The 22,769-nt window shown below is 38.8% G+C and overlaps 1 protein-coding gene across 10 annotated transcripts in view; it reads left to right on the top strand.

The window, feature by feature from the left end:
• The window catches only part of NR3C1 (nuclear receptor subfamily 3 group C member 1), a 120,475-nt gene extending 110,230 nt beyond the window's left edge, over positions 1-10,245 (top strand). For all 10 annotated transcript variants that reach the window (XM_043589940.1, XM_043589904.1, XM_043589959.1 and 7 more), the window contains exons 8-9: positions 5,340-5,497; positions 6,050-10,245. In XM_043589940.1, the coding sequence (XP_043445875.1) occupies positions 5,340-5,497; positions 6,050-6,202 (311 nt within the window). In that variant the 3' untranslated portion in view covers positions 6,203-10,245. The remainder of the gene's footprint in view (positions 1-5,339; positions 5,498-6,049) is intronic.
• Positions 10,246-22,769: the final 12,524 nt, after the last annotated feature.

The following is a 22,769-nucleotide window of genomic DNA, read 5'->3' as shown; positions in this document are numbered from 1 at the left end:
TGGGTGTAAGGTATACTGGTGAAATGAATGGCAGCAGGGTTCAAACCAGTGGGAGGGAGGGGCTAGGAATACTGCTGGCAGGTACCTGCCCTCCCTATCGAGTACAATAGTGTGATGTAAAGGAGATGTAGATTGGTCGTCTATGTATAGGGGGAAGGGTAGGGCAACCAATGAAAAGGTTTTTGGTGGTTGGTTTTTTTTTTTTAATTATTTTCAGACAGCACGAATGAGGGAAGGGCAGAGAGAGGAGAGAAAGAATCCCAAGCAGGCTCTGTGCTGTCAGCGCAGAGCCTGGCACGGGGCTCAAACTTACGAACCATGACCTGAGCCGAAATCCAGAGTCAGACGCTTCACCGACTGAGCCACCCAGGTGCCCCTGAAGACAGCTTTTAAAAATGAGTATTAATTGATAAGAAAGAATATAGAATCATATGAAATACTCAGTGAAAACCAGAGAAAGTAGAAAAAAAAAGGGAAGCTTACGAAAGAAAAGAAGAACAAGTGCACTGAGTAGAAAACGGTTACAAACAGGGTAGCTATTAATCCAAACATCACCTTACATTTCAATAGTCTAAATGTACCAATAATCTATTTTTTAAAGGAAAGTTTGCCATCATAGATCCTGAATGAAGTAATTAAAGGATATACTTAGGATAAGTGAAAGTAATCCCATCTCTAAGAAGGAAAAAAGAACAAAGAAAGTGGAAAATATGTAGATACATTTAAGCTAACATTTACTGTATAAAATAACAGCAATTTGGAGGGTTTAAAAAACAGAACCAAAGGACACAATAATTACATATAAACAAGAAGGGGAGTTTGATAAGAATGAGTGTTTACATTTCAGTAATGATGGCTAAAGACGGAGAAACTACACAAAGGACCAAAGCCCTGAGTCTCAGGGTGGCAGCAGCTGAGGAAAACATGGGAAGGAAAAGCAATACAAAAAAATGGAATGAGACGGAGTGGGGGGTGGGGGGAACGTAAACTAAAGCATGGTAAGGGAAAGTAACAAATCGTACAAATAAATGTATTAGCAATTTCGTTACATCAAGAGGGAATAAAAGCTACAAGGGTCCAAGGTGAAAAGACACACAAAAAAGTGCAAGGCTGGATTAAAAAAATAATAATCCAATGTTATGCTGTTTACATGAGAGTATCTGAATAAAGATACTGAGTGGCTGAAATACAAGGCCATCTAGCCTATGCATAGAGTAACCTGGTGATGGCAAAGTTGTGCAGGACAGTGTCAGATGGTAAATGTTTTCAGCTTTGCCTACACTCCCTGTCATAGCTTATCAGCCCTGCTCCCTGCAGCGTGAACAGGGTCCTCAACAATGTAAGGAGAGAAGGCAGGGCCGTGTGCCAATAAAACTTTATTTACAAACACAGACTGCTGGTCATGGTTTGCTGACCACTGCTTAAACTAAAAGGAATTGGTAGCAGCTACAGTGCTATCAGCACAGACTTTAAAGCAGAAAGAAAAACAGTTCTTTATGTAAAGATACTCTTTAAATAAAACATTTTATTTATCAGGAAAGTAATTCTAAATATATGGCCCAACCACATAAAGCAAAAAGACGGAGCTACAAAGATAATTAGGGGTAATTTGAGATGGATGAGATTCTTTTAAACATAAGCAGTGAATAGGGCTCCACCCACAATTACTTTTAGAATTTGGGTAACATGCAGGAGAAAGTTAAAGATAAGCAATCAATGAAAATAATAAATTTCAATATTTAAAAAATTAGCAATAATTAGGTTATGTGTAATATATTGACGTAGGCCCATTTTTAACATGGTAGGCTCTTACCACTCCTGTTTAAGTAGTCTTTGTTTTCACAGTAATACTGACATCTTAGAAGTACCAAGTAGTGCTTTCTAGAATCAGAACGTTTTCGTATGTGTTCTTTGGCCTAACCCTAATCAAAATCCAGGGAGAGTGATACAACACATTAACAAAAGAAAGGTAAAAAATCATATAAAAATCTCAACAGATGCAGAGAAAGCACTGACAAAATTCAATGTCTACTTATGAAAAAAAACTTTTAAACAAAATTAGGATAGAGGGAATATGTCTCAAAATAAAGGCTATATATGACACATCCACAGCTAACGTCATAGTCAGTAGTGAAAAAGCTACAAACTTGTCCTTCATGATCAGGAGTAACACAAGGATATCCACTATCATCGCTTTTATTCAACACACTATTGAGGTTCTGGCCAGAGCAATTAGACAAGAAATAAAAGGCTTCCAAATCTAAAAGGACTAAATAAAACACTCACTGCAGATGACATGATTTTATATATAGAAAATCTCAAAGATTCCACAAAAGGACTGTTAGAATTAATAAACAAATTTAATAAAGTTGCAAGATACAAAATCACTATTTAAAATCTGTTGCAGTTCTTGGGGCGCCTGGGTGGCGCAGTCGGTTAAGCATCCGACTTCAGCCAGGTCGCGATCTCGCGGTCCGTGATTTCGAGCCCCGCGTCGGGCTCTGGGCTGATGGCTCAGAGCCTGGAGCCTGTTTCCGATTCTGTCTCCCTCTCTCTCTGCCCCTCCCCCGGTCATGCTCTGTCTCTCTCTGTCCCAAAAATAAATAAAAAATGTTCAAAAAAAAAATTTAAAAAAAAAATCTGTTGCAGTTCTAGATACCAGTAACGAGCTAGCAGAAAAATTAATAAATGTATCCAAGGAGACAAAAGACCTGTACAGTGAAAACTGTAAGACACTGGTGAAAGAAATTAAAGAATACCTAAATAAAAGATACTCCATACTCATGGACTGGAAGAATATCGTTGGAATTTCCATATTACCAAAAGCAATCTACAGATTCACTGTAATCCCTGTTAAAATTTCAATGGCATTTTTCACAGAACTAATCCTAAATTCTGTACGGAACTATAAAAGACCCAGAATAACCAAAGAAATCTAGAGAATGGCGAACAAACCTGGAGGCATCAAACTCCCTGGCTTAAAACTCTATTATAAAGCTGTAGTCCTGTAAACAACATGGTATGGGCAAGAAAAGAGACACATAGATGAATGAGAGATAGGAGAGCATTAATTTATGACGGAGCCAAAAAACATATAATGGAGAAAGAACAGTCTCTTCAGTAAACAACCCTGAGAAAACTGGACAGATATATGCAAAAAACTGGACCATTATCTCACACCATACAAAGGAATTAACCCCAAAATGAATCAGAGACTTGAACGTAAGACCTGAAACCATAGAAATCCTAGAAGAAAACATAAGCAGTTAGCACCCTGACATCAGTCTTGGTGGGGATTTTCTTAATCTGGCACCAAAAGCAAAAGCAAGAAAAGTAAAAATAAAAATGGCAGCATGTCTAACTATAAAACTATGCACAGAAGGAAACGATCAAATGAAAAAGCAACCTACAGAATGAGAGAAAATACTTGCAAGTTGTCTGGCCAACAGGCACATCAAAAGGTGCTTGTCATCACAAATCAACAGGGAAATGCACATCAAAACCACATGAGAGATCACCTCATCTTTGTTAGAATGTCTGTTGTCAAAAAGACAGGAAATAAAGGGCTCCTGGTTGGCTCAGGCGGTAAAGCATCTAACTTCAGCTCCCGTCATGATCTCACCGTTCATGGGTTCGAGTCCCACGTCCAGCTCTGTGCTGACAGCTCAGAGTCTGGAACCTGCTTCGGATTCTGTGGCTCCCTCTCTCTGCCCCTCCCCTGCTCATGCTTTGTCTTTCTCTCTCTCAAAAATAAACAAACATTAAAAAATATGTAATAATAAAAAACAAGACAAGTGTTGACAAGGATGTGGAAAAGAGGCAACCCTGTGCATGGCTGGTAGGAGTGCAAACTGGTACGGCCACTGTGGAAAAAAGCATGGAGATTCCTCAGAAAATTAAAAATAGAACTAGTACATTACCCTGCAATTCCACTTCTGGGTTTTTGTCCACAGAAAATGAAAACACGACATAAAAAAATGGATGTAGCCCCATAGTCATTGCATAATGATTTACAATAGCCAAGATGTGGAAGCAACCTAAGTGTCCATTTATGGATGGATGAATAAAGACGTCGTGGTGTGTATATATTCAATGGGATATTATTCCACCATTAAAGATCGTGAAATCTTGCCACTTGCAACACCATGGATCAACCTAGAGGGCGTTAGTGAGACCGAGAAAGACAAGTACAAATAAACATGTAATCTCACTTCTCTGTGGAATGTGGAAACCCAACAAAGACAAGCTCACGTACACAGAGAACAGACTAGTGTTCTCCAGAGGTGGGAGGGTGGGGAGTGGGAGAAATGGGTAAAGGAGGTTAAAAAGTACAAACTGCCAGGTATAAAATGAGTAAGTCATGTGATCTCATGTACAGCATGGTGGTTATGGTTATTCATACTATATTATATATCTGAAAGTTGCACAGAGTAAATTTTACAAGTTTTCATCACAAACCAAAACAATGGTAACATATGGTGATGGATGTTAACTATAGATTTATTGTGATCATTTTGCAATATATATAAATATTTCATCATTATGTTGTACAACCTGAAACTAATATGTCAATTATATCTAAATTTGTAAACCAATTTTAAACAGTTCAGTGAGAATGAGTAGGAAACACAGCTCAGGCAGGTTATACTCAAATCCACAGGGCAAGTAAAAATTAAAACTTCTTGCTCCTAAAGCCACTGCTCTTCCTGAATTCCAGCATTTTCTAAGATACCAGCAACAATGAAGTTAAGTTTGGGAAACAACACACCCCCCTCCCTAGAAAGTGCTTAATTTTGGCTCTGAAACATCCTGAAATCCAGAAATCTCCTTAACTTTGTATTAACCTTTAGGTTTGCTTCAATGTTGACCAAATCCTTTTTTCCCTAACCATTCACACAGAACCAGAGTTCCTAGGTACACATTTTGAGAAAATTGAGCAGTGTACAAAAGTCTGTCTCTACAAGATTAATGGAAAGCATGATTAACCTTCTGTTCACAGTCCTTCCTACTAGTAACATTTTGAAGAGTAATATAAAACAACTGATTTTATAGCATCCGTGACGTATTTTCTAAGTGCATAAGGGAAGGCAGATACCTGCTCCCCAGTAAGGCTTATAACTCCAGATTAAATCCTCCAATTTTCTATTATCCCCTAACCTCTTTTGGCCGCACTCTCGTGATCCTGTGAAATGCTTGTAATTACATGGAATATATTCAGAGTGTATATACAATGTATGTCATGTCAAGAAGCGTGCTATTAATCATAAAAGGCCCTGCTGGCACCTATGACAGAGTCACCGTAAGAAAATTCTTTATGTGACAACATCTTTACCTTTTAGTTCCTAAGGAAGGTTTGAAGAGCCAAGAGCTATTTGATGAAATTAGAATGACCTACATCAAAGAGCTAGGAAAAGCCATTGTCAAGAGGGAAGGAAACTCCAGTCAGAACTGGCAGCGGTTTTATCAACTGACAAAACTCTTGGACTCCATGCATGATGTAAGTGTCAAACTGAAATCCAGATATCCGAAACATTTTCTGGGACTTCTGATTAGTGTATGTAATTATACGCCAATTGTTTGTTTTTGTTTTTGTTCTTTCTGTTGGTGGATTTGGGTGATGGTTTGAGTTCACGTTGTGACAGCTTCACTTTGGCACACATCTCTCCTCATGCCAGTTATGAAATATTTCATCTAGTCACGTGCATAGAACAGCATGATGCCAGTACAGAATGGCACTATTCTTTTAAGTCAAATTCTCTTTTATATGACTAATCAATTAAACCAGCATGTGTCCTTCCCATGTCACGGTGCTGTGTGGGTCACGGTGATGCGCTAAAGGCCGTATGACTCTAGATACAGTTTTAAAGACCCCAAAATGTCTTTGGTAACCTGAATGCTCACTTTATCCAACTGAACTTCTTTATCTGGCAGATTCCAGCAAAGACAGGTATACTCTAGGTCAGATATGTTTTTTAAAATTAGAAGCCAACAAGCATGAGATCTTGCTAGTAATGTTGAAGAATAACTGTTAATCTATTTTCTCTTGCAGGTGGTTGAAAATCTCCTTAACTTTTGCTTCCAAACATTTTTGAATAAGACCATGAGTATTGAATTCCCAGAGATGTTAGCTGAAATCATCACCAATCAGATACCAAAATATTCAAGTGGAAATATCAAAAAACTTCTGTTTCATCAAAAGTGACTGCCTTAATAAGAAAGGTTGCCTTAAAGAAAGTTGAATTTATAGCTTTTGTTGTACAAACTATCAATTTGTCCTGTAGCAGTTTTGCTGTTTTATTTTTTTCTCTTTCGTTTTCGTCTGGTCCTTGGTTTTGTTCTGTTTTGTTTTAAATACGCACTACATGTGGTTTATAGAGGGGCCAAGACTTGGCAACAGAGGCCCTTGGCCATCACTCTTCAGTGGTGGGCCAAGTAGAGAGTGATGGTTGGTGGGTCCCGGGAATCAGCAGCGGTCACAGTGGGGGAGCCCCCATCTGCCAGAGAAGGACGGCGCCTAAACCGCCAGTGCCCAAAGTCTGCGTGACAAACTTTCTGCTCATACTTTTCACAGTTGGCTGGACAAAATTTCCTAGACTTTTTGTTGGTGTATTTTCCCCTGTATAGTTAGGATAGCATTTTTTGATTTATGCATGGAAACCTGAAAAAAAGTTTACAAGTGTCTATCAGAAAAGGGAAGCTGTGCCTTTTATAGCTATTACTGTCTGGTTTTAACAATTTCCTTTATATCCAGTGAACTACGCTTGCTCATTTTTTCTTACATAATTTTTGTATTCAAGTTATTGTACAGCTGTTTAAGATGGGCAGCTAGTTCATAGCTTTCCAAAATAAACTCTAAACATTAATCATCTGTGTGAAAATGGGTTGGTGCTTCTAACCTGATGGCACTTAGCTATCAGAAGACCACAAAAATTGACTCCTATCTCCAGTATTCTCGTCAAAAAAAAGCTCATATTTTGTGTATATCTGCTTCAGTGGAGAATTATATATAGGTTGTGCAAATTAACCGCCCTAACTGGCGTAGAGCACCTAGTCCGGTGACCTGCTCCGTAAACCGTGGATGATGGTTGCAAAAGAAATTAAAAACAAACAAACACGAAAACTACCAAGAGGCCCTGTTTGTACTTAATGGCCTGTCTCTGCAATGGTTAGATGGCAAGAAAGTCGGTAAACTGTCTTTCAGGACCTTTCGCTGTAGTTTGTATACCTTCTTAAAAGTGATGATTCCGAAGAACCAGCTGAGACACAACTGAGAGATTGGAATCAGACCAAGTATTTCCGGTCACTAAACTTCACCCCCAAAATAAATCTCCAACGTGGAAAAAGTAGCCAGACACCCATTTTCACATTCCCATCTGTCACCAATTGGTCTACCTTTCCTGGCGGTACAGGAAAGTTCAGCTACTGACTTTTGTGATTTAGAACTGTCTGTCAGACTTCCATGTTCTTGCAACTCCACATGCCTCACATCCCTCCGTGTGCCATAGAGTTTAACACAAGTCTTGTGAACTTCTCCTCCTCGCTGTTGAGAAAGATCCTTTTAAACAAAGTAGGAGCTGTAGTAGCCCTTTCTGTGTGCACCTTACCAACTTTCTGTAAACTCAACTTCTATTTACTAAGCCACAAGAAAGCTGATTTCTATTCAAAGTGGCCAAATTATTTGTGTAATAGAAAACTGAAAATCTAATATTAAACATACGAAACTTCTAATATATTTTTATATTTAGTTATAGTTTCAGATATATATCATATTGGTATTCACTAATCTGGGAAGGGAAGGGCTACTGCAGCTTTACATGCAATTTATTAAAATGATTGTAAAATAGCTTGTATAGTGTAAAATAAGAACGATTTTTAGATGAGATTGTTTTATCACGACATGCTATATATTTTTTGTAGGGGTCAAAGAAATGTCGACGGATAACCTATATGATTTCTAGTGTGGGTGAGCATTCATACAGGCAGCAGTGGTCTCAGAAACCAAACGGGTTTGCTCTAGGGGAAGAGGGGGATGGAAACCGGCCCTGTGTGCGGGGGAGGCGGCTGAGGCTCCGTCCCATTCGGATCCTCTGCCTCCCGCAACCACCGCCCTTCTCATTCCAGCAGGGAGCCTGTCGGTCAGTGCCGGTTCGGTTTGCCGAGTCTCCCCTGGCCCCTGGCGGACAGGCGTGCGAGCGAACGGGACAGAAAGGTGGTGCCCGCGCGCATCCGAGCACCACGTGATCGCACGGTTCCTTTCCCAGACAGCCTCTCCAGCGGTGTCATCAACACAGAGGCCTCAGAAGTTTGGCAATAATATGCGTAGAGGTACCAGCAATATGTAAATAGTGCAGAATCTCCTAGGTTGCCAAATAATACACTAATTCCTTTCTATCCTACAAGAGTTCATTTCCAAACAGAATGAGTACACGTCTGTGTTTTCTTTGAATGCTTTTTTGAATGTTACTTGTTATTTTTCAGTATTTGGAGAAATTATTTAATAAACAAGTGTAATCATTTGCTTTTTGAATGCTCTCTAAAAGGGAATGTTCCTTTCGTAATGGTTTAAATTGAGCTCAGAGTATTTTAAGATGGTTTGTAACCCAGATGGATGTGAAATTTTTGGTGCCTAAGAAATACCGCTTGGATATTATTATCAATGACAGTGTTAAGTTTCAAAAAGAGCTTATGAAAGGTAAATTATTCATATAATATAGAATATTATATGGTTAAAACCAGAAAGCACATCACACATTAATCTTATTTCAGTCCCAATCTCGGTTCTCAAAAAATAGAACTCAGTGAAAAAAAGGTATGTACACTTTGTGAAAAGAAAATCAACTGACATCCGTGGAAGTAGGAGGCTGTACCTTAAATGGGAAAAGAAGTTGTGCCCTTTTAGAGTAAGTGGGAAAGAAGAAGGTTATCTTAACTACCTTTGAGTACAGTTAACAATTTAAGGGAGAAAAGATATGGTGCTATTTGAAAGCAACTTCATTTTCTGTGTATGTGGTATCTTGCCATCCCAGATTAAGTTTGTACTAACTTCAGTGAGAACTGGCCACCGCAGATCCTGAAAAGTATTTTTCATTAGCGGTAGAAAAATAGGACCTTCTCAGTGTTTTAAGGCCTTGCCGTGGGAGACCTTACAAGTAGCCTGTGGGGTACATATAGCCAACTGTCTAAAAACTAGGAGAAGGGAACCTAAAAGATCATCTACCTTCTCCTGGAGAGAAAAAGAAATGGACACACTAGTGGGAAGACCGACATGACCAGGGTCTGTGAAGAGCTTGATAATTAGCATCAGAGAGCTCGGGATGTGCATGCAAAGGAAAGCCAGCCTCATTTCAGAACTGGTGGGTGGGAGGGGCGGGGCAATTCGGATTTTACTTCTGTATAATTTTACTATTATTGATAAGCCTTATCTTCGTTTCGTGTCAAACACCCTAAAACCACATCGCTGTGGAATGAACAAGATTACTATACTCTGATCTGTCGAAATTCAAGAACCATGGCAGCCCTCAGTGAGATTTCAGTCTTGGCCCGTCGCCCTCAAGGCTGTAGCGGTAAATGAATGTGTTTTCATGTGCCTGGTTTGAGAGTTGGATGGGAGAATAGGAGCGTAAGCAGGATGCTTTAACCACTTTGAATGCAAGTTTCATCATTTTCCAGACTATGATCAGTCAGCCTGGTCCCCCAGGGATTAGTGACCAGGTTTTCAGGAAAGGATTAGCTTCTCTCTAGAAAATGCCTGAAAGAAGGATTCTATTTTCTGATGAAAGGCTGTATGAAAATACCCTCCTCCAATAACTTGCTTAACTACATATAGATTCAAGTGTGTCAATATTCTATTTTGTATATTAAACAAATGCTATATAATGGGGACAAATCTATATTATACTGTGTATGGCATTATTAAGAAGCTTTTTCATTATTTTTTATCACAGTAATTTTAAAAATGTGTAAAAATTAAAACCAGTGACTCCTGTTTAAAAATAAAAGTTGTAGTTTTTTATTCATGCTGAATAATCTGTAGTAAAAGAAAAAAAATGTCTTTTTACCTACGCAGTGAAATGTCAGACTGTAAAATCTCGTGTGGAAATGTTTAACTTTTATTTTTCATTTAAATTTGCTGTTCTGGTATTACCAAACCACACATTTGTATGGAATTGGCAGTAAATGTTAGTTAGCCATTTACAGCAATGCCAAATATGGAGAAACATCATAATAAAAAAATCTGCTTTTTCATTATGTGACTCCAATATGCATTTGTAGAACTCATGCACTCCCAGTTTTCCTATTTTTTTTTTTTCTCCTTCCTCTACAGAAGGTAGCGTCATCACGTCAGGAAACCTAGGACGCTGAAGTGGGCATTTACAGGTCAGTGTGGCCCTGTCTGTGTGCAATCATGGCATAAGTCCAAAGGGAGCTTAACTCTGGCGCCAAAGACCCAAAGACTATCCCACTCGTGCCTCAAATGGTCCTACGCCCATTACTGCAAAGGGTGCTAAGGCAAGGAAGAACCCACACCTGAGGTTTCGTGCGCTAGAACAGTCTTCCTCAGGAAAAGCAATGTTTTGTGGAAACCAAGTTATCTAGTCAAAATTCTTGCCTTACGTATTTTAAAACCAATTCTTTCTCCCAGAAAAGGGCATAAATACTTGGTAGATTTCACAGCAACGTGGCACAGTCTTGACAATAAAGACAGAAGGGGCTAAAGCGGTAAACCAGCTCCTCTCAACAACCTGTTCGGTATTTTCCGAAAATGTCTTGTGTTGAGGTCAGATCCAGCCATCAACTGGATGATGTCACAGTTTTCCTAGAAATACTCTTTTCTTTACCACTGACTTCCTTCACTAAGAAAAAAAGTTTATTATTTGTTGTCCTTAAAAACCAAGTTTGCCTTCGCCATCCTCAGTATACCAAGCATTTGCTACCTACTTCACTAGGTGATAAATACCGCAGATACAAGAGAAGAAAAATATCATCACCTCAGTCATTGGAAATATGTGATTGGAAAAGTGTGTCTACCAGACTTTCCCCGTGCTTTACAACGCAAAAGACACCAGGTACAGCACTAGGAGGCAAACACATTACTGCTTTACCGTCCGCTTGAACTATTAAAGTTGCAGAACACCTTTGCTGACATGATACCGGTTATCCTGACCCAATGAATGCATGAAATGAGAACAAATGCAGAGGAAAATAATAACTCCATTTATAAAACAGCAGACAGGCTGCTCAGAGTTTAAGCAATTGGTTCATAGCTACTAACACCCCTTTTACTGAGATCTGAATGGAAAGTCTCTGCAAGGCCATTTATCACATGTCAGAGAACAAGTCTCTTGTCCAAAAGCCTCCCAGGGAACTGGTTATGTTTTTAAATTAATGTTTTACATTTACTGAGCACTTAACCGAATGCCAGGCATGTTTCAATATATTATCTCATTTAAGCTTAGCAAACCTTATAGGAGTGCTCATAGCAGTGCTATGAAATATTGCTTTCAAACACTACAAAGCATTACTATTAACTTCGTTGCATTTATAGGAGGAAACGGGCTTACGGAATTGAGTAACTTGCCTAGGGTCACAAAGCTTTGAAATGGTTAAATAGAACCTTAAAAAAAAAAAAAAAAAGAAAAAAAAACACTGGGCATCTGGCTCTAGGGTTCATGCTCTTAAGCACTACGGAGAAATTATTAATATGAAGCTCCTAACTAGATTAAAAGAACCCATACCGAGCATTATGTGTCAGGCCTTGTGACATGATCTCATTTTAATCTAATCCCTCTTGCTACCATATCAATTTTGACTTAAACATTTAACAATGACATTTTCTTCTCTTAAAAACATGTGTCCTATCCCCTGGGGATGTTGATGGTTAAAAAAAACACTGGCTGCCCAGAGATGACACTACCCCTTAGTTTGTCAAATACACAACAAAGAATCTGTCTCATCAACAGCCACAGGAAAATCAACAAACATTTCTTCAAGGGATGTGGAACATATAGACTACATTCAAACCAAAGAAAAAAGTTGTTTACAAATGAAAACTGGTGCAGATCAGTAATGTGTACACAGTGTAAATTAGCCATAAGCTTTCCTATGATAATGTGTCTTTTTTTTTTCATTCTTTTAAATATTTTAGAGAGTGTGTATGTGCACATGCGCATGTGTGGCAGGGGAACAGAAAGAGGGGGACAGAAGATCTGAAGTGGGCTCTGTGCTGTCAGCAGAGAGCCCGATGTGGGACTGGAACTCATGAACCGTGAGATCATGACCTGAGCCGAGGTTGGAGGTTTTAACCCACTGAGCCACCCAGATGCCCCAATGCGTCAGTGTCTTATAAAGTACCATCTCAGTACATGTGCAGCTATGCTGGAAATAAGAATCTAGGCCAGCGAAAACCATTAGGATCATTTACTAGCATTGCAAAGAAAGGTTCATACAAGATAAGACTGTGTCATAATTATCTTCTGATGAGTTTCTTTCCTGCTATGTGGCAGGCATGCTAGATGAGCCAATGTGAAGACAGACCACAAAGGAAATACTAAAACTTCAAGAGAAGGTTTCTGCCCTCAGGGAGTCAAAGGTGAAAGCCACCTGGCTCATCAATTCCATTCCTGTGTCTGCTCAAAAGGAACACACGATGACTTTCGTGCAAATGTTCATAGCAGTATTCATAATAACCAAGCCCAAAGACCCCAACGTTGGTCAACTGACGAATACATAACCAAATTGCGGCATATCCATACAATAGGGTACCAGACAGCAATAAAAAAGTGACACCATGCATGCTATAACATGGGTGAACCTCAAAACCATGCTGAGTAAAAAGTCAGACACAAAAGACCACAGGTTATTTATGAGATGTCCAGAAAAGGCACATCCATAGATCAAGAAGCACATCAGTGGTTGCCTATGGTTGGGGTTGGCAACACGGCTTAAGTGACAACAGACACGGGGGACCTTTACGGGGAGATGGAAATGTCCTAACACTGGATTATACTGATGGTTGTACAACTCAGTAAATTTAATAAAAATTATCGATTATACACTTAAAGTGAGTAAACTTTGTGATATGTTAAACATATGTTTAAACATGTTTAAATATGTAAGATGCAGAGAAGCAAATGCATCAACTGCCATCAGAAGCCAATACAAAGTCCTTTGGATAAAGACAGATGCAGCAGTTTTTTCATCTTCCAGCGGAAGAGGTTTTCACCGTGCTGGGTGTTAAAGGATCAGTTGAAGTTAACAGTGCAAACAAGGGGTTACTCATTTAATAGTAACAGATTTCCCCCTAATGCTTAATTTATTATACATTGTACTTACCCTGAGATAGCCACCATGTGCAAAGACATCGCGAACATAGCAAGTAAAAATAGAACTCAAAGCGCACACATGCTCATTTCAAATACAAATGAAAGTGTGTCATAAATGCTGTATGTAGCTACAACTTTATAATAAGACAAGTCTGGGATCAAGTTTTGCTTCTGTCATTTACTAAATCTGAGACCTTGGGGAAGTTGTAGAGCCACTCTAGGTCCATGTGAAAAATGGAATAACATCTTGAAGGAAGAGAGAAGTAAATGAGGTACCATATTCGTTTGTTGTAATGTTTATCTGAGAAAGAAAGCATGAGCAAGGGGAGGGGCAGAGAGAATCCCAAGCAGGCTCAGCACTGTCAGCACAGAGCCCGTTGCAGGGCTTGAACCCATAAACCATGAGATCATGACCTGAGCTAATATCAAGAGTCAGACACTTAACCGACTAAGCCCCCCAGGCGCCCAGAGATACAATCTTAAATGTGTTTAGCTCAATTCCTACAGTCTGATCAGCACTCAAGACATGGTAGCTGGTTTTTAAATCCTCAAGGAAATCTAAAAGGGGAATTTGTTAACACTCTCCTCAAAAATGTATAGAAGAAGTCAAAGTGAATGACAAATGATGGGAACGCCAGAAATGCACATAACCTCGCATATCGCTAATAAAGAAGGGTCACACACAGGGCAAGGGGAGACTGTTAGGATACCGGCCTGCATTTTCATTATGCCACACACTCCCAACTATCAGCCCCTGACAGATGTGACCCAGAAGACGCGACCATTCTTTCAGAAAGGGTCTTCCACTTCCAACAGGAGAGTGCTGCCAAGGCGGTCAAGACCAGAGGAGAAGGGTGAAGGTGTAGATTGAGGTCTTCTATCCAGAGTGTTTCCTGGTCAGTAAGGAGGCTGACAGAAAAAGGCAACCAGCCTGTTACTCTTCTACCCCACATTTAAGAAAACTACAGACTATCCCTCATGAGCATAGATACAATTTTCTACCTAAAACTTTACCAAATAAAATCTATCAATACATTAAAAGGATGACACCACGACCAAGTTGGATTCACATTTCAAGATCAACCAGTATAACTGATGACAGTAGAAAACTAAAAATCCAAATGATTATCCAAACAGACGCAGACAAAGCCTAACACCCAATAGACACTCCTAATTAAAAACTAACAAACTCTTGGGGTGCCTGGGTGACTCAGACGGTTGAGCTTTTGACTCTTGATTTCCACTTGGGTCATGATCCCACAATTTTGTGAGTTTAAGCCTCGTGTTTGGCTCTGTGCTGACAGTGCAGAGCCTGCTAGGGATCCTCTGTCATCCTCTCTCTGCTCTACCCCCCCCCCCCCACTTGTGCTCCCTCTCAAAATAAGTAAACTTAAGAAAAATAAAACCAACAAACTCTCAGCAAAGTAAGAATAAAATGGAACTTCCTCAACATAATAAAAGGCATCTAGAAAACACATTCTGTTAGCATCATACTTAATGGGAAAAGACTGAATATTTCCCTTCTAATTTTACTAACTAAACAAGAATGCCCACTCTTACCATTTCCATTTAACAGTGCACTGGAGGCTCTACCCAATGCAATCAGACAAGAAGAAATAAAAAGCATTTAAATTAGAAAGAAAACTATTTTTATTCATAGACATCTATGCACAAAAAAAATTTGTGGAATGTACAAAAATGCAACTAGGCTTCAAAAAAGTTCAGTACAGAATTACCTTAGGACCTTTCCTAGGTATCTACACAAAAGAACTGAAAACAGGTCCTCAGGCAATACACACATGTTCATCACAGCAGAACCGTCCACAACAGTAGAAACAACCTATATGCCCATCAAGGGATGAACGGATAAGTAAGCTGTAGTACATATAAGTGATGAGATATTACTCAGCCACAAAAAGGAATGAAGTACTAATTTATGCTACGACATGAACTTCCAAAACATTACGCTAAATGAAAAAAAGGAGTCACAAAATGTCACAAACTGTATGACTCCATTTATATGAAATACCTATTATAGATAAATCTATAAATACAGGAAATATATTGACTGTTTCCAGGGGCTGAGGAAAGGGGATAATGAGAAATTACTTTGTGGATAAGAGTTTTACTTTGGGGTTATGGAAATGTTTGGGAACTGGTGGTTGCACAACACCATGACTATCCTGGATGCCACCATATTATTTATTTTTGAATGGTTAATTTTATGTAATATTAACTTCATCTCAATAAGTTAATTTTTAAAAAGCTACTAGAGAAGAGGGTCCAAGATGGCGACATAAGAAGACCCTGAATTCACCTCCTCCACAGACACACCAAATCGACATCTATTTATAGAATAATTCTTCCTAAATAATAATTGAGGGCTGACTGAACAGCTTCTGTACAAAAGATAAACCACACAGAGACTGGCAAGAGAGACAGAGTGATGGAGACATAGTAAGTGGAAAGAAAGAGTACAGAGGGACCATGAGCAGATGTGCATACTCTGGGGCACAGGGAAAAAAGTCACGGCCTAAAAGAGCAACTAGAATATAAAAGATTCAGCCTCAGAACCCTGCAAAAGGTCAGTGATGCTGCTCGAACTCTCTCCCAGTGGGAGGCGCTGGCGAACACCATGGTTTACACTCCCTCTCCACCTTAATAGTGTAACCCAGAGGACAGGCCTGGTACCACGGCTGGCCAGCCACCTCAGTGAGACTGAGGCCATTAGCCTATACCAGCCCGTGCTATCCCAAGGCAGCCCCAGCATGGTGTACACAAGGACACTCCTGGTCAGCATTCATTATAGCTTCAGCCATGTCACCAAGATGATAAGGCAAAGAGCACACCCTGGATCATTCCAGGCCCACACCACTTCACCTCCAGATGACTTACTAGGGCACCCCAGCACAGAGTGCCCAGAACCTCCCAGCCCATGCCTGCCTCAGCTCTGGATGACTCACCAGAAGCACTCTTGCATGGAGCATCCCTTGCACAGAGCACCCCAGCCTGAACCCACCTGGGCTCCAGCCACTAAGATGCCCCTTACATAAAGAATTCTGGGGTCCCTGTTTGTACCCACTTCAGCTTCAGCTGTCTGGCCAGGAGGCCTCTTGCATAGAGAACCCTGGAATCACGCCAGCCCACACCCACTTCAGCTCCAGCCATCCCAACAGCGCATCCCCATCATAGAGTACCCTGGAAATCCCAGCCCATGCCAACCAAGCTCCAGCCACCCAAAAGAGTCAAAGTCACCAGGCACATAGTCTACACAGTGGATAACCATACACAAGACCATTGCTTCAATGTACAGAAAGTAATTGTTCTCATTTTTCAAAAAAGCATGTCAATGAATAGAACATCCAGACAGAAAGTCTGTAAGGAAACACTGCCTTAAGTGGCATATTATACCAAATAGACTTAACAGATCTATACAGAACATTCTATACACAAACTACAAAATATGCATTCTTTTAAAGCACACATGGGACGTTCTCCAGGAGAGATGACATGTTGGGCCACAAAATAAATCCCAATAAATTTAAGAAGAATGAAATTATAGCAAGTTATCTTTTCCAACCACAATGGTATGAAACTAAAAATAACAAGAAAAAAATAAAAATCACAAACACATGGAGGCCAAACACCAGGCTACTAAGCAACAAATGGGCCAGTGAGGATATCAAAGAGGAAATTAAAAAAATACATGGAGACAAATCAAAATAAAATCAAGATGGTCCAAAATGTTTGGGGTGCAGCAAAAGCAGTTCTACGAGGGAAATTTATGGCAAACAGGCCTCCTTCAAGAAACCAACAAAAATCTCAAACAACATAACCTTATGCCTAAGGGAACTGAAAAAATGAGAACAAAACCCAAAGTTGGTAGACAGCTGGAAATAATAAAGACGAGAGTGGAAATAAATGAAATAGAGGCTACAAAAAAATTAAATAAAAAAGATCATTAAAACAAAGAGAACTGGTTCTTTGAAAAGATAAACAAAATTTATAAACCATTAGCTAGATTCATCAATAAAAAAAGAAAGGGCCAAAACAAAATGAGAAATAAAAGAGGAGAAGTAACAACCTACACCACAGAAATACAAACAATTACAAGAGACTACTATGAAAAATTATATTCCAACAAATTGGACAACCTAGAAGCAATCAAGAAATTCTTAGAAATATATATTATCTTCCAAAGCAGAATAAGGAAGAATAGGAAATGCGGACAGACTTATTACTAGAACAAAATTGAATCAATACTCCAACAACTCCCAGAAAACAAAAGTCCAAGACCAGATGGATCCACAGGGGAATTCTATCAAACACTTAAAGAAGAATTACTACCTATTCTCCTCAAAGTATTCCTACAGTGGGTCAATAATCATTCAAAATGATATATACCACATTAACAAAACGAGGGATAAATATATGATCATTTCATCAGATGCAGAAAAAGCATTTGACAAAATTCAACACCCATTCATGATTAAAAAAGAAAAACTGTCAACAAAGTGGGGTTAGACAGAGTGTACCTCAACACAATAAAGGCCACAGATGACAGCATCATACAGAGTGGTGAAAAACTGCGAGATTTCCCTCTAAATCAGGAACAAGACAAGGATGTCCAGTCCTGCTGCTTTTATTTGACAGTACTGAAAGCTCCAGCCACAGCAATCAGACAAGAAACAGAAATACAAGCATCCATATCAGTAAGACAAAGAACAACTATCACTATTTGCTGATGACATCATATTATACATAACAAATCCTAAAGACGCTACCAAAGTACTATTAAAGTAATCAATGAATTTAGTTAAAGTTGCAGTACAAATAATTAATACACATAAATCTGTTGCATTTCTAGGCACTAATGACACATAGCAGAAACAAAGAAAACAATTCTGTTTACAACTGAACCAAAAACAACAACAACCACCACAAACCTAGGAACAAACTTAACTAACTAGGTGAAAGACTCTGAAAACTATCCAACACTGATGAAAGAAATTGAAGATGATGCAAACAAATGGATAGATAGTCCCTACACGTGGCCTGGAAGATTATTATTAAAATGTCCATACTACCCAAAGCAATCTATAGATTCAATTCAATCTTTTTTTTTTTAATTTTTTTTTTCAACGTTTATTTATTTTTGGGACAGAGAGAGACAGAGCATGAACGGGGGAGGGGCAGAGAGACAGAGGGAGACACAGAATCGGAAACAGGCTCCAGGCTCTGAGCCATCAGCCCAGAGCCCGACGCGGGGCTCGAACTCACGGACCGCGAGATCGTGACCTGGCTGAAGTCGGACGCTTAACCGACTGCGCCACCCAGGCGCCCCTTTCTTTTTTTTTTTTTTTTAAATTTTTTTTTTCAATTCAATCTTTATCAAAATGTCAACAGTATTTTTCACAGAACTAGAACAACTAATCCTAAAATTTGTGTGGACCACACAAGACCCTGAATAGCACTCTTGAAAGCACTCTTGAGAGACACAAAGCTCCCAGTGTCACAATCCCAGACTTCAGGATGTACTCCAAAGCTGTCGTGTTCAAAACAGTATGGTACTGGCACAAAAAATAGACACAAAGATAAATGGAACAAAATAGAGAGCCCAGAAATAATACCATGTTTATATGATCAATTAATTTACAACAAAGGAGGCAAGAATATACAGTGGGGAAAAGACAGTCTCTTCAATAAATGGTACTGGGAAAACTGGACAGCTACAGGCAAGAGAATGAAACTAGAACACTTTCTCGCACCATGCATGAAACAAACTCAAAATGGATTAAAGACCTAAATGTGAGACCTGAAACCATAAAAGTCTTAGAAGAAAACACAGGTACTAATGTCTTTGATATTGGTCCTAGCAACATTTGCTATGGATGCTTCTGCAGGCAAGGGCAACAAGCAAAATAAACTGTTGGGAATATATCAAAATAAAAAGTTTTTTCACAACAAAGGGAAACCATTAACCAAACAAAAATCCAGCCCACTAAATGGGGGGAAATATTTACAAATAAAATATCTAATAAGGGGTTTATATCCAAAGGATGTAAAAAACTTAGACAACTCAACACCAAAAAATATAATAATAATCCAATTAAAAATGACCAGGGGATTAAAAAAAACACTATGTCTGCAAAGAAGACATTCAGATGACCGTACACATGAAAAGATGCTCAACGTCACAAAACGTAAGGAAAATGCAAATGTAAACCACAATGAGATGTCACTTCACACCTGTCAGAATGGCTATTATCAAAAAGACAAGAAATAACTGCTGGCCTGGATGCAGAGAAAAAAGAATCCTTCTTCACTTTTGGTGAGAATCAAAACTGGTGCAGCCACTTGTAGTAAAAAGAAAAAAGTGGAAAGCCATATGGAGATTTGGAAGCAGCCCCAGCGTCCACTAAGAGTGAATGGATAAAGAAGATGTGGTTCACACACAGAGGAATACTACACAGCCATAAAAAAAGAATGAAAAATTGCCATTTGCACCAACATGGATGAATCTAGAGGGCATAATGCTAAGTGAAACAAACCAGACAGACAGTGTGCGATTTCACTTTTTGTGGAATTTAAAAATGAAAACAAAACCAAAAAATCAGAAACAGTCCCATAAATACAGAGAGCAAACTAGTGGTTACCGGAGGGTAGGAGAGTGGGAGGGGGGTGGGCAAAATGAGTGACAGGGAGTGGGAGGTACAGGCTTTCAGTTACAGAACGTATATGTTACTGGGATGAAAAGCACAGCACAGAGAATATAGTCTATGGGACTGGAATAGTGCCCTATGGTGACAGATGGTAGCTACACTTGCAGTGACTATACAGCATAGCATAAAACTGGGGAATCATTATGTTGTACACCTCAAACTAATGTCACATTGTGTGTCAACTCTACTTCAATTAAAAAAATAAAAATAAAAGTAAAAATAAGTAAAAAAAGCTACAAGAACTAATAAGTAAACTTAGCAAGTTTTCAGAATACAACAGGGGTCAGCAAATCACGACTTACAGCCAAACCCAGTCCACTGCCTGTTTTTGTAAATAAAATGTTTTGAAATACATACACTTACCCATTTTATAGGCGAACTATGTTGCTGTCATACTGCAATGGCAGAGGTGAGTACTTGTGACAGAGACATATGGCCTGCAAAGCCTAAAATATTTGCTACCTAGTCCTTCACAGAAAAAGTTTTCTGATGCCTGGGACACCAGACCCCTATACAAAAATTAATTTTATTTCTAGGTACCAGCAACAAACAATTAGAAACTGATAGTTTTTTAAGATACCATTTCCAATAGATCCAAACAATTAATTAAATACTTAAGAGACAAACCAAAGTAGGCGAAAAACCTATACACTGAAATCTACAAAATGTTGCTGATAAAAGTTAATACTTAAAAACATATAGAGATATATCTGTGTGATAAAAGACTTAATATCCTTAAGATATCAATTCTCATTGACCCACTGATTCAATGTGACCACAATAAAAATCCCAGTAGGTTTCTGCAGATATTTACAAGCACATTCTAAGATCATGTATAAATGAAAAGGACCTACAATAATAAAAAAAAAAAATCTATGAAATAAAAAAAAAACCAAAGAGGACTAAATGCATCTGATTCCAAAAATTATTATAAAACTATAGTCATCACAACAGCATGGTACTGGCATAAAAAGAAACAAACAGTCCACTGGAACAGACTAGACAGTCAAATAAACCCACATTTACAGAGACCGATTTTTTTATATATGTAAAGAGCTCTTCAAACCTCAATAGGCATTTTTTAAATGCCAAATATTTGAATAAATGCTTCACCAAAAAAAGATGGAAAATAGGCATACAAAAAGATGATCATCAATATGTATTACGGAAATATAAAATAAACCACAATAATATAATATTACACACCTAGTAGAATATTAAAATTAAAAAGACTTACTGTACCAAATGTTGGTGAGGATGTGGAGGAACTAGAACTCTCGTACACTGCTGATGAGAATGTACAATAGTACAAACAGTAAGGAAAATAGTACAGTAGTTTCTTAAAAAGTTAAATATATACCTACCATATGATCTACACATTCAACTTCTAGCTACTTACCCCAAAGAAAAGAAGTATATGTCCAAAGATTCGTTCATCTGTACATTAACATTCATAGCAGCTTTACCTGTTAAGTCAAAAACTAGACACAATAAAAAAAAGTCCATCAATAAATGAAAAAATAAATCATGTTAAGTCATACAATGGCTTACTGCTCAGCAATAAAAATGAATGAACGATTAGTAAATACACTAGCTTGGATGAATCTCAAAAGCACGGTAAGAAACCAAACACAAAAGACTTCATACAGTATGACTGCATTTATAGGGCATTCTGTAAAGGCAAATCCACAGCAACAGAAATCAGATTAGTGGTTGCCAGGCGCTGGGAAGAAGAGGGAAATGACCACACAACAAAGGGGAGAACTTAATGGAGTGATACCTTGATGGCTGTGGCACTGACATACACTTACATCACGGTGTGAGTCTGTCAAAACTCTCACCTGTACGCTAACTAGGGTGAATTTTACTGTACGTAAATGATGCCTCAATAAACATAAAGTTTAAAAACAAGAAAAAAAAACCTTCAACTTATAGAATCAGATGTAACTGCCCCTGGAAATAAAACACAGACTTAAATTATTTCTTAAACAACATTAGGCACTGGAAAAGAGTTCATACAAAGGTTCTCAGATTAGAAACTATGACCATCACTAACATATGTATATTCTCTTTAACTAAAACACCTGGTTTGAAGTCCTTTCCAAAAGTCCTGTTTTAGGGGCGCTCAGGTGGCTCAGTCAGTTAAGCCTCCAATTTCAGCCCAGGTCATGATCTTGCGGTCCATGAGTTCAAGCCCCCGGCAGGGCTCTGTGCTGACAGCTGGAAGCCTGGAGCCTGCTTCGGATTCTGTGCCTCCCTCACTCTGCCCCTCCCATGCTTGTGTTCTGTCTCATTCTCTCTCAAAAACAAACAGACATTTAAAAAACCTTTTTTTTAAGTCTCAGTGACACTGCTATCCAGGCCCTAATTACACCTCATATGAATTACAGCAAAAATCTTCTAATGGATCTCCCTGTGTCGCTGCACTGCAAACCAGCCTCCACATTGCTTTCCGCATAATCTTCCTAAACCAAATCTGGCCACGTAGGCCTCCCATTGAAAAGCTTCTGATGCTTCCCCACAGAATAAATTTTAAACTTGGAATGAGCACCGGGTGTTGTATGTAAGTGATGAATCACTGAATTCTACTCCTAAAACTAATATTACACTGTATGTTAACTAATTGGAATTTAAATTAAAACTTAAACAGTAACAAAAGCAAAAAATACCCCAAAGTCAAGCAAGGCCCTTCTCAGATTAGTCATAACTTCTGCTTTAGGCCCAC

This window comes from Prionailurus bengalensis, chromosome A1 (assembly GCF_016509475.1).
Source record: "Prionailurus bengalensis isolate Pbe53 chromosome A1, Fcat_Pben_1.1_paternal_pri, whole genome shotgun sequence".
Classification (NCBI taxonomy): domain Eukaryota; kingdom Metazoa; phylum Chordata; class Mammalia; order Carnivora; family Felidae; genus Prionailurus; species Prionailurus bengalensis.
The sequence above is the reverse complement of the archived record's forward strand: the minus strand, read 5'-3'. Positions and strand labels throughout refer to the sequence as shown.